Source organism: Suncus etruscus, chromosome 4 (genome assembly GCF_024139225.1).
Source record: "Suncus etruscus isolate mSunEtr1 chromosome 4, mSunEtr1.pri.cur, whole genome shotgun sequence".
NCBI classification, from domain to species: Eukaryota; Metazoa; Chordata; class Mammalia; order Eulipotyphla; family Soricidae; genus Suncus; species Suncus etruscus.
Window position 1 is genome coordinate 118,139,350 of NC_064851.1, and position 13,713 is coordinate 118,153,062.

Consider the following 13,713-nt stretch of genomic DNA (forward strand, 5'->3'; position numbering starts at 1 on the left):
CTGAAGTGCTACTTTTTATTAATATTTATTTTCAATTTCTCTAAAATGGGCAATATCAACCTATATAGTCACATAATCTAAAAGTCTTTATTAAATTTTCAATAAATGTTTGTTTAAGAAAAATGAAAAAACTTGAGAATCACTGCATGTGAACAATAATTTTATGCTTGTGCCTTATTATAATGTTTTACAATAGATATGTTTTTTGTTTTTGTTTTTTTGGAGGAGTTGACTTGGCCAAATCCAGTGATGTTCAGATGTTACTTCTGGCTCTGATTCAGCACTGATTCAACATTCCTGGCTGTATTTGAGAGCCATATTGAATGCATAGGATCAAGCCCAGGTTGGCCATGTGCCAACTATACTATCTCTCCAACGCCTACAATGTTTATATGAGCATTAAGTTGCACAAGCAATTATTTGTTGTTACAAGTGAATTTCAAAGTTATAAAGGGTCTTTGAGAATTTTTAATTTTGTTTCACATCTTTTTTCTTAAAAAATTATTGGATTGGAGCCAGAGAGATTGTACAGAGGGTTGCCTTGCTCACAAGCTAAAACAAGTCTACATACATGGAGGAAACAATATGTATATATAAAATATAGAATATTACTTAAAATGTACTTTAATGTTACATACTTTGGTAGCCTTCAATCACTACTAGAAATATATTTTTGACTGGGGATGGAGATGAGTTTGAAGGGTCACAATCAGTAGTGCTCAGGGCTTACTCCTAGCTCTATGCTCAGGGATCACTCCAGGTGGGGTGGTTGGCCCTGTACAAGTTATTGGCCCTTAGCTCCGCTACTAACTCTCTTTCCACTTTCTGAAATATTATGAAGTAATCTAAATATACATGACATTTAAAAGATACTTACCCGTCTATGCCTTTCTCTGTCTTTACATTTCTCTCTCACCCAGTCGATAGTATGAAAATCATCATAGGTACCAACTCCTGGAATTGGCTCATCTAAAAGATCCAGTAAGTGTGTAGAACTATTAATGCTGCCTCCATTTGTCATTGTGTAATGTGTTCCTACAAAGCAAAAAGGAAACAAGTGAGATTGTTTTACAAGAGTGGTAACTATGTAACCTACTCGGAAGTTCATTACTAATTCATAAGTAAATACCACCATTTGAAATCATTACAATAGAGGATAATATTATGAAAAGTATACCTGAAACTCAGAAACGGAGTATAAAACTTAAAGCAGGACCTTTCAAAATAACAAAAGTTAGTCTGCCTAATTAGTCATTGTTGAGGCATTGGAAATATAACTTTTATTGACAGGCCATAGACTCTGCAAAAGTACAGAATGACTTGACAGTGTTTCTCAACCTCTGTTCAAATGTGGCCTCCATCCAAACTTGTTTCCTTCCTAAGGCCCGTTGTCCTATCAGTTAGCTACAAAATTTAATGGCCCCTATTTATAAGATTTTCACTAATGGCTCCTGTGGAATACCTAGGGGGGCCACAGGTGGTCATGATGGCCCACATTGAACAGTTATAGTAGAAGAAAGATATATTAAAATTTTTAATTTTCATCTTACAAAGACAAACTTTGCAGCTAGAGCAATAGAACAATAGGTAGAAAGAGCTTGTCTTGCTTGTCTAGCTTGCCTCGCACTAAGCCAACCAGTTCCATCCCAGACAGTCCAAAATCCACCAGGATCCCTGAGTCCAGAGCCAGAAATAAATCTTGAGCACTGCTGGGTATGGCCCAAAAACCAAATAAATAAATAAAAACAAAATGCATGTAATAAAAAAATATATATATGGGGCCAGAGAGATAGCACAGCAAGGGCATTTGCCTTGCATGCAGCCAACCTGGGACAGACCCATGTTTGATCCCTGGTATCCCATATGGTCCCCCAAGCCTGCCAGGAGCAATTTCTGAGAGCAGAGCCAAGAGTAATAACCCCTGAGCACCACTGGGTGTGGCCTATATATATAATATATATATATATTATATATATATATACACACAATATATATATACATATACATGTATATTACATGCTTTAGAAATGTTGTTTTTGCCATATAATAAAATTGGATAAGAGGAAGGAGACAACCAAGATCTCTAATTCCAGGGGCCTGACTGAGACAACTGCAACTCAGCAGAACTTCTGGAAACATAATGAAAGACTCTATCCTAGGCTTCGCCCTAGGATCAGTAAAAAAACCAAGATCACCACCAACAAAAGATTGATTAAAACAACAGTGATGGAACAGAACTTCTAGAACCATAAAGAAAGACTCTACCCTAGGCTCCATCAATCTCTAGTTACAGAGGCCTGATTTTATCATCCATGACTGAGTAGAAAGATCCCAGACATCACAAAAGGACCTAGGAAAAAGAGTAAGAGCATGTATGGAGCCGGTGGTTATTCCCATGACAGTATACTTCAAGGGTGAAGAAAACTTGTATCTCTTCGGCAAGGAAACTCCTTTTCTTTTTTTTTTTTTTTCCTTCTTTATTTGAACATCTTGATTACATAAATGATCATGATTAGGTTTCAGTCATGTAAAGAACACCCCCTTCACCAATGCAACATTCCCACCTACCAATGTCCCAAATCTCCTTCCATCCCACCCCACCCCGACCTGTACTCCAGACAGGCTTTCCAGTTCCCTCATTCATTCACATGATTATGGTAGTTCTCTGTGTAGTTATTTCTATAGCTGTACTCACCACTCTTTGTGGTGAGCTTCATGGAGTGAGCTAGTGTTCCAGCCCTCCTCTCATTGTCTCTGAGGATTGTTACAAAAATTACTTTTATTTTTCTTAAAACCCATAAATGAGTGAGTTTATTCTGCATCTCTCTCTCTCTCTCTCTCTCTCTCTCTCTCTCTCTCTCTCTCTCTCTCTCCCTCTGACTTATTTCACTCAGCATGATAGATTCCATGTATATCCATGTATAGGAAAATTTCATGACTTCATCTCTCCTGACAGCTGCATAATATTCCATTGTGTATATGTACCACAGTTTCTTTAGCCATTCGTCTGTGGAAGGGCATCTTGGTTGTTTCCAGAGCCTGGCTATTGTGAATAGTGCTGCAATAAATATAGGTGTGAGGAAGGGGTTTTTGTATTGTATTCTTGTGTTCTTAGGGTATATCCCTAGGAGTGGAATAGCTGGGTCGCATGGGAGCTCAATTTCCAGATTTTGAAGGAATCTCCATATCGCTTTCCATAGAGGCTGTACTAGACGGCATTCCCACCAGCAGTGGATAAAAGTTCCTTTCTCCCCTCATCCCCAGGAAACTCCCTTTCTAATTTTCCCTGTGCCTATGAAAAAAAAGCACAAATTAATTTTTTTTTTTTTTTTTTTGTATTTGGGCTACACCTGGCAGCACTAAGGGCCTACTTCTGGCTCTACATTCAGAAATCACTCCCGGCTGGCTCAGGGGACCATATGGGATGCCGGGATTCGAACCACCACCCTTCTGCATGCAAGGTAAATGCCCTACCTCCATGCTATCTCTCCGGCCCCCACAAATTAATTTTTTTTGTTATTGTTGCTTGTTTACTTTTTTTGATGTTGTTGTTTGTTTTGAGCTTTGTCTTTTTATCTCAGGTCCATGATTATTATTTGGTTGTTCTCTTTATTGCTGTGGTGCTTTTTGAATTGGTTTTTTTTTCCTTTTTTGTATTCTTGTTATGTTTTTCTTCCTTTTCCCCTTTCTTCTCTTAAATTGATACTTATAGCCTCTAGAAGGACTCCTTCCGTTTTTTGCTTGTTTGATCCCCCCCTTTTTTCTTCTTTCCTTCTAACAGAACCATATAACTTGAACCATCTGTTCTACCTCACAAATTGGAGGAGAAATAAGTCATATGAACATCAAGTAGAAATAAAAAATGATCAGACTTAAACACCAAATCCAAAACCAATGACAACAGAATAGATACCCAGTCTACAGCAGGCTAGATACAGAGGGGACCACTTATACTAGCAGCCCGGGGGGCAGAGGAGGGGGATATGGGATGCATGCTGGGAACGTGAGTGGAGGGAGGACAACATCGGTAGTGGGAATGCCCCTGATTCAATGTCACTATGTACCTAAAATATTACTGTGAAAGACTTTTAATCCACTGTGGTAAAAATAAAAATTTCTCAAAAAGAAAAAAAAGGAAGGAGAAAAGAAAAGAAAACTCTTACTGACTGTATGAATATATGTCAGTCTCATACATAATCTCTGACATCAGCTTTCATATCCAGCTGGATCACTCCATAGAATTAATTTTGACACATGTTTATCATGTATATTATATGGATGTAATAGGCTTGTGGATGTCAGGAAAGGAAATGGAAAGGAACTGAAATTAAAACCAATGAAACACATCTCTTAAATTTGAGAGCAAGTAAGTCTAACATACAAATAGAAACATAAATCAAAGCTTACTAATGCTCCAAACTGACAAAAATTATGGTGAAAGAGGTACTGCCACAAACATATTCATTTAAGCAAAAAAATGGAGTAATCTTAAGCAAAATTTTGTTCACAAACCTTAAAGTATCCAGCAAGTCTACCTCTAGATAATTTTCTTGCAATTTATAAGCTTATTAGCACCATGTGGGTAGAACCTAACAGAAAGAAAGCAACAACAAAGCAATGACAAACTACTTAGAATCTAAAGAGGAGCCAGCAAGAGTAACAAGGTAAATAGTTTAGTCTTTGGAAGTAACTCACTTTTTGTTTGTTTGTTTGTTTGTTTGTTTGTTGGTTTTTGGTTTTTGGGTCACAGCTGGCAGTGCTCAGGAGAAACTCTTGGCTCCATGCTCAAAATTGCTCCCGGCAGGCACGGGGGACCATATGGGAAGCCAGATTCAAACTGCTGACCTTCTGCATGAAAGGCAAACGCCTTACCTCCATGCTATCTCTCCGGCCCCGAAGTAACTCACTTTTAACTAATCAGTTCTGCCTTTACAGCACCAAAGATGTCACAGACATACAAATGAAGTGGGATTGGCTGTGTTCCAACAATCCTTTGCCCAACAAGGAAAAGGCAAACTTTTAAATTTATTCTTTTTTTTTTTTTTTTGGTGGTTTTTGGGTCACACCCGGCAGTGCTCAGGGGTTACTCCTGGCTCCATGCTCAGAAATTGCTCCTGGCAGGCATGGGGGACCATATGGGACGCCGAGATTCAAACCGATGACCTGCATGAAAGGCAAATGCCTTACTTCCATGCTATCTCTCCAGCCCCTGAATTTATTCTTAATCTATCATTTTTAACAACACATACATGAAGATGTAAATTATGCATTTTCTTTATAAATGTATATTCTTCCAACTACAGGATACAATACAAAAAATGTTGTTCCACACTTCAAAAGCAAAATGTGAGGCACCTTGGGGCCAGAGCACTAGTACAGTGGGTAGGACACTTGGTTTCAACCCAGATTCGATCACAGGAATCCATTTGATCCTCTGGTTCTGTCAGGACTGATCCCTGAGGGCAGAGCCAGGGGTAAGCCCTGCACAGAGCAAGGTGAGGACAAAAAAATAATAAAAGGGAGGGAGAAGAATTGTGGGGAAGGGAAAGAGAGAGAAAAAGAGAGAAGAAAAATATCTGCCATAGAGGCAAACAGGGAGGAGGGCAGGAGGGAAACTGGGGACATTGTGGTGGGAATGTGGACTGGTGAAGGGAATGGGTATAAGACACTGTATGACAGAGTCTCAACTTTGTAATTGTATCTCAGAGTGATTCAATTAAAAAGAAATAAAAGGCCAAAGGCAATGACTAGCAGATACTGGGGGAGAGTGTGGTATTGTATGCATGACTCTATAGATAACAATATTTATTGTAAATGACAGTGCTTCAAATAAAGTTGGTGTTTTTTACTTCAATATTATAATGGGTAACTGAATTTTTTAAAGAAAAAGCAACTGTATGGGCTGGAGAGATAATATAGTAGTAGGGTGTTTGCCTTAGAGGCAGAAAGATGGTGGTTCGAATCCTGGCACCCCATATGACCCCCCAAAGCCTGCCAGGAGCAGTTTCTGAGCGTAGAGCCAGGAGTGACCCCTGAGCGCTGCCAGGTGTGACTCAAAACCAAAAACAAACAAACAAAAAAACAACTGGAGGATAAACATAATAGGAGTACTTATGGTTTGGGGGGCAACCACTGAATGGCAGGGTATACATTAGCAGAGCAATTTGTGTCTCCCAACAGATTGTTGGATGATTGCTCCATCTCCTCAGGCCCATTTACTTCTACCTTACACAGCCACTGTTCTTGGAAAAAGTATGAGGAGCCCAAATTAACAATGATTTACAGTTGCCACCTAAATTATTTCTTTGGGGGGGGGGGGGTTGGGTCACACCCGGTGGTACTCAGGGTTTACTCCTGGCTTTGCACTCTGAAGTTGCTCCTGGCAGGCTCAGAGGACCATATGGGATGCAGGGATTTAAACCACCATCCATTCTGGGTTGGCTGTATGCAAGGCAAAAACCCTACCACTGTGTTATCTCTCTGGCCCCATGCCCTCTAAAGTATCTCGAGGAGGAGACTTTGTGCTTCTTTAGCTATTGCTTGCAAACTGATTTAGGTGATAAACCAAAATAAATTCTGATACAAAACTAAAATTAAAAACTGAGCTGAAGAATCAGCATAATAGTAGGATATTTGTCTGGCACAAGGTCAACCCGAGTTTGATCACTAGAGATTCATCTGTCCCCCAAGCCCACCAGGACTAATACCCTAGCGTAGAGCCCTGAGCACCACCTGAGCACAAAAGAGAAGATATGTAACTATTTATTAGAAAATAAGTTTTTATTGAAAAATATTTACTTAAGAGATGTGTGAGGAGAGACTGGAAGAATATATATTCAACAGAGAGCAGACTTCTTTCTCCAGAGTGGAAAAAGCCCAAGAAAGACATTTTCATCTGAGTTGAAACTCTTTTCATCCTATTTGTTGCTCATTATATGAGTTATTTCATACAAAGTTAACTGAAAAGTATTTTGAATTTCAAATTAACAAACTTTTAAAATTCATGTCTGAAAAAGAAATGCTAAATAAATTTCAAAAAATAGTTGGCTGGAAAAAAATGATTTCAAAGTTTTACTGTATATGCGTGTGACATCTAACAAATTTTCTTTTATAGTTTGTTTTTTCAGATAGAAATATGAGTAATATAAAGAAAGTGAAAGTATATTTAACCTACTTTACACAGGATACAGAACATTTATTTTACAGATATGTCTACTGACATGAGATTTTAAATTAGATGTAATTTTAAAGGTACAATGTTTCCTAAAAAATAACTTATTTTAAATATTTCAATTGTACTATCTATAGATAGGTTCCACAATCTCAATGTGTATAACTTAACTTACATGTTTTAAAATGAGACAAACAAAATGGGTTAATATTATTTTTGTTATAAACTATTAATTACTTAACTATAATTTTCAACTTTATAATGCACAAGAATGAAACATATGTCTTATAGGAAACCTTGCCAGAAATATAAATTAAAGTTCTAATACATAGAACGTATCTATTTCCTAAACCAGTATTTCAAGGGTTGATCAATTTGAACATTCAAATAGCTTTCCTAAAGTAGGCATCTAAAAATAAGCAGTAAAAGACAAAAGTTTATGGAATGAATTAAGGGTAATGATAATGCCTTTATCATCAATGGATCTTAATAGCAAAAAAAAAAAAAAGACATGAAATATTCAAATTTTCCAAGTCTCAAAACTGAGATGTAATTCTAAATTATCAATCAGCACCAGTTGTGTACCAGAATACCTTTTGGAACTATTAATCACAATCTTGACCCAACATGAACCCTATTTTGTTTTGCATACCCACACGTTGCTGTTACAAGTTCAGAACCAATTATTGCCACGGGAAAACAACTGCACAGCAGAACACAGAGCATGATTCAGTGTAGTGCCTTCTATCACAAGTGGCCTTCTAAAACCCAAGGAAAGGTAAAAATATTAAACACCAACACTTCTGAGTTATAAATTCAGGCTTCTGGCTTTCAAAGGCTCACAGTTTTGCAACAAGTCAGGACACGAAATAAGAACAGATGCCAAACCAATTCTATGAAGCTACAAAGACTTACTGGGAAAGGAAGGAGAGAAGATTGAGTAAACAAGTGAGTTGTAACAGTTAAAGTGGAAACTGGCTTCAGCTTTTAACACTTGCTAGAAGCAAAAATTACAGATGACATTATTCCTGTAACTTTTTTACAAGTTTTTATTTAGCTAAAACCCAACTTTTCTTTAAATGCATGTCATTTTCATGTACTTCCAATTACAAGGGCTGGAGCAATAGAATAGCAGTTGGGCATTTGCCTTGCACACAGCCAACCTAGGATGGTTCAATTCCTGACATCCCTTATGGTCCCGGAGACTGCGGGGATGATTTCTGAATGCAGAGCCAGTAGTAATCAGAGCACCACCTGGTGTGGTCCCAAAACCCAACCCCCCAATCCCGAAAAAAGATTACTTAGCTGGAACATACAATTTTTATTTGGGGCGTGGGATTTTGGTTTTTGGGTCACACCCGGCGGCGCTCAGGGGTTACTCCTGGCTTTATGCTCAGAAATCGCTCCTGGCAAGCATCACTCCTGGCAGGCTCAGAGGACAATATGAAATGCTGGGATTCGAACCACCGTCCTTTTGCATGAAAGGCAAACACCCAACTTCCATGCTATTTCTCCGGCCCCTGGAACATACAATTTAAACAAATCTTTAGGTTAGTTTTGTGTCATAAGCACATGCGGGTCCAGAAAGATGGCATGGTGGTAGAGCATTTGCCTTGCATGCAGAAGAATGGTGGTTCACATCCCGACATCCCATATAGTTCCCCGAGCCTGCCAGGAGCGATTTCTGAGCGTAGATCCAGGAGTAACCCCTGAGTGCCACCAGGTGTGACCAAAACAAAACAAAACAAAAAAAGTACATGCAATATAAATGTGTAACTTCTTAGACATCCACTTTTCCCAAATGATTCACATATTTAACGTTTTCCTTGTTTGTTTTATTTTTGTTTTCCCAACCTTATAACCAGAGAGTCAGGATTAGTAAAAAGGCATATCTACAAATATATAATAACCAGATTATCCTATAAGGATCTTCATATTGACACCACTGTGTAATGACCCTAATTGTTTCTGTCCAGAAGGCAGCTCGCTTTCCTTTTCCCTCCTTTATGTAACAGTCCCAACTATTTTTAGGCGATTTAGTTCCCTCACTGCCTGCAGCCTTGGTGAGAGTTTCACCATATCCTCACCTTCACAGCTCTGAGAGCATTTGATTCATACAACTAATCAAATTCTATTCTGTAGAAAAGTAAACCATGACCAGAATTATACTAGAAATCTATTCATATTATTTTTGTTTTGCTTTTGTCTGGAGGCCATACCTGACAAGGCTCAGAAGTTATTCCTGGCTCTGCACAAGGAATCACTCCTGATGGTACTCAAGGGACCAGAGGAAATGACAAGGATCAAACCCAGGACTATCACGAGCAAGGCAGGCTTACACAATTTACTAATGCTCCAGCTCAAAGTTAACTCATTTTAATAAGTGAATCTATTACCTAGATAATGATGCCTATTATTTGAAAGCAGAGCTCCCAAGTATAAAGGGGGAGGGGGAATACTCGCATACTATGCTTTTACTAAGATCACTTTCCCTTTAAAACGGCCAGGAGAAATTCCATGCCTTTAATGCACTGTGAGGTCAGAAAGTACGAGTCAAATTCCAGCTCTGTCACTTATTAGCTATATGATCCAGCACATGTTATTTAATAAGCTCTGGGGGTTACCTGGGCTGAGTTTGAGTTTTAGTTGTTTTTAATTCTTGAACTTTTAATAGTATGGTGTGTGGATCTAAAATGAGAAAAGTAGAATACTCACTACTATGTATGAACCAGACAATTAGGAAGAAATCAATAAACAGAAAAAGCTTTCGTTTCTGCTGAAATATTTTGGTGTTAAAAACTTCATCAAGTAGGAGTCGGAGAGATGGCATGGAGGTAAGGCATTTGCCTTGCATGCAGAAGGACAGTGGTTTGAATCCTGGCATCCTATATGGTCCCCTGAGCCTGCCAAGAGCGATTTCTGAGTGTAGAGCCAGAGTGGCCCCTGAGCACTGACGGGTGTGACCCAAAAAAAAAAAAAAAAACCCACACACACAACTTCATCAAGTTGCATTATATTACCATATAGTATTAATCTTATTCAACAGTGACATGACAAAGATCAAGAAAAAAACTTATAAATTTGAGGAATTAATTCTTTAACTCTATATTCTTTAACTGTAAAGCAAAAGCCTTTCAGATATTTTAAATATATTGTTAGTATTAAAAAATAAAAAAGAGGAGCCGGAGAGATAGCACAGCGGTGTTTGCCTTGCAAGCAGTCGATCCAGGACCTAAGGTGTTTGGTTCGAATCCCGGCATCCCATATGATCCCCCGTGGCTGCCAGGAGTGATTTCTGAGCAGATAGCCAGGAGTAACCCCTGAGCACCGCCGGGTGTGGCCCAAAAACCAAAAAAAGAAAAAAAAAAGCATAAAAAAAAAAAGAACAGGGCCAGAATAATATAATGTGTAGGGAGCTTGCTTTGCATAAAGCTAACACAGAATGGATCATGAGTATCCCATATGGTCCCCTGAGTATTCTAGAAGTAATTCCTGAGTGCTGAGCTAGGATTAATCCTGAACATAGTAGGTGTGGTCCAACAATCAAAAAAGTAAAAACAAAGAACAAATGTAGATCAAAGTTATAGTAAATGTAATGAAATTAATGCAATAAAAACTATACCAAGGTTTACCAATAAAAAATTTTAAAACATTTCAGAATAAGACCTAAATATATAAACATATATGACATCTTAACTGATGTCAAGTCTCAGATTTACATGAAAATGCATTACATGCATTACAGGGGGCTGGAAAGATGGTACAGCTGTAGGGCACTTGCTTTGCATGCAGTCAACCAGGGGTCAATCCAAGGCATTTCATATGGTCCCATAGCACCAGAAGTAATTTCTGAGTACAGAGCCAGAAGAAAGAAGTAATCCATGAGCATCGCCAGGTATAACCCGAAACCAAAATAATAATTATGATGATGATGACGATGATGACAGCAATAATGCATTTTGCCTAATATAAAGAAAAAAGTTCGGGGCCGGGAAGGTGGCGCTAGAGGTAAGGTGTCTGCCTTGCAAGCGCTAGTGTAGGACGGACCCGCGGTTCGATCCCCCAGCGTCCCATATGGTCCCCCCAAGCCAGGGGCGATTTCTGAGCGCATAGCCAGAAGTAACCCCTGAGCATCAAACGGGTGTGGCCCAAAAAAAAAGTTCTAAAATATATGGTCAATGACCAGCCATGTTTCATAAAATGAATATTTCATAATTCAAGTATTACCAGCAATATATCTTACTTCAACTATCACCAACATTAAAACACCTCAGTGGCAGAAAATTTTATCCAATTAGCTGAAACTGAGCTCACAGGTTCTTATTAACAATATTAACCGGTGGGCTGAAGTGTGAGTACAGGAGGTACAGTGTTTGCCTTGATAGGGCCAACCCTGGTGAGAACTCCCTGCACCATATATGATGCTTCAGGCACCACTAGGAGTCCCTCCTCATCACAAAACCAGGAATAGCCACTGAGGAACACCAAGGGTGGCAAAAAAAAAAAAAAAAAAAATCACTAAATTCAAAAGAAGTTAATGTTATTGCTGTTATTATTTCTGGTATGCAAGCACACTTCAAGTGTTTCTTTTCTCTGAATAGGTTAAGTACTGTAAGGTGGTACCTTCTTACAAAACATTAGGACACGTGAACTTAGCTATTCCAAATTCTTAAAACCCTATTCCACTACCATCAAGTCCTTCTTTGCTCTGGTTCCAAACTACTTGCCTCTACTGTGCACAAATGTTGCGAAAGTAGCCTTGGGCACTGTGCTGCTGCCAGTACTCACTGAGCATTCCTATGCTTCAGCAAACACCAAGCCAACCAGCCAACTCTCTTCCTTCAGTTACTCCAGACTCAAATCAGGCAGCCAGAAGCCCACCTTCATACCAGATAGAGTTAACTGTCCTTCAAGTACATCACAGAAGTAGTTTTGAAACATTTGTTTACAAGATGGAATGTGTTTTCAGAGTATAACTTCACACCTTTTCAAAGTGTATGTTACCATACCAGAACCACCAAGGAAGTATAAATATTCCCTCCCCCACAGTCCACTGACTCCCTAGGCTTTGATCTATCTCTTCCCACCAAAAACCACAACTCCATAGTTTGAAACCATGAGTTTATTTCTGTGGGTTTTCAAATATTATGACTATGGCCCATACCAAGAAAAATTTCTCACTAACATCGTATTCAAATATGTCCTTAAGTAAATCAAATTTCAATACATTATTTAGCTCTTTGGCATAGGCTCTATTTACTTTCTTTCATTTTTAAAACTATTAGTCCCAACTAAATTGATTTCATGACCAACATACTAAAAATTACAGCTTGATAATGAACTGAAGAAATAGATATTAATGAGTATGTTTCCCTATTTAAAAAATTCCCAATATAAGTCTTTAATATCTTTATTAACTAAATTCTTTTTTTTTTTTTTTTAAGAATTAATTGGGGGCCGGGCGGTGGCGCTGGAGCTAAGGTGCCTGCCTTGCCTGCGCACGGACCGCGGTTCGATCCCCCGGCGTCCCATATGGTCCCCCAAGAAGCCAGGAGCAACTTCTGAGCGCATAGCCAGGAGTAACCCCTGAGCGTCACAGGGTGTGGCCCAAAAACAAAAAAAAAAAAAAAAAAAAAGAATTAATTGGGCCGGAAAGATGATACAATGGTTAAGGTACTTTGCCTTGCATGCAGCTGACCCAGGGTTTTTTGTTTGGTTTTTTTTTTGGGGGGGTCACACCCGGCGCTCTGGGGTTACTCCTGGCTCTGTGCTCAGAAATCGCTCTTGGCAGGCATGGGGGGACCATATGGGATGCCCGGATTCAAATCACAAACACCCTACCACTGGGCTATTTCTCTGGCCCCTCCAGGTTTGATCTCCGGCAACTTATATGATCCCTGAGCACTGTCAGGAGTGATTGCTGTATACAAAACAAGGAATAACCCCTTAGCAACACTGGGTGTGGCCAAAAAGGGGGGGGGGGTAATTTGTTGTACCTTACACTGAAGTTGATACTAGTAAATGCATTCTTAGCAGCCTGAATCTTTTCTAAAATGAGAATATCTAAAAAATTGGTTTGGTTTTTTTTTTTTTTTCAATGCTGAAAATAGAGCCTGTGTGAGGCATGATAAGCCACATTCTAAGCTCCAAATAATAGTTTTACATGAAATATCAAGCATATATTTATCAATAAGACATACTTATTGCCTCTTCACACTTAAAAGATGTGCAATACCCATGCTCACATTTAAAGCTCATAAAGCAGATCACTTTCCGGAAACACAAACATAAGCATGTATGCTTTAAATATGAAAGGTTGGCTGGTTAAAAAATACAGAAATTCTTAAACTGTATTTCCTGACTACCAATTTCTCTCTATATTAAGAACAGGAAATTAAGCACCCAGTGTAATTTTTCCCTCTCTCTGTGACCTTACTGATAAGAAATGATGAACAGTATGGGAGGGGTAATTAGTGTTGTAAATTGATAATAGAAGTTCAGAATCCTAGCAGACTTCCAAGTAAATGACTAAAATCTAATGT

At 38.7% G+C, this 13,713-nt stretch overlaps 1 protein-coding gene across 4 annotated transcripts in view; it reads right to left on the reverse strand.

Annotated features, from left to right (window-relative positions):
- Positions 1–13,713, reverse strand: part of CLCN3 (chloride voltage-gated channel 3) — an 86,033-nt gene that overhangs the window by 36,709 nt on the left and 35,611 nt on the right. For all 4 annotated transcript variants that reach the window (XM_049771295.1, XM_049771293.1, XM_049771296.1 and 1 more), the window contains one exon: positions 878–1,035. In XM_049771295.1, coding sequence (XP_049627252.1) covers positions 878–1,035 — 158 coding nt within the window. The remainder of the gene's footprint in view (positions 1–877; positions 1,036–13,713) is intronic.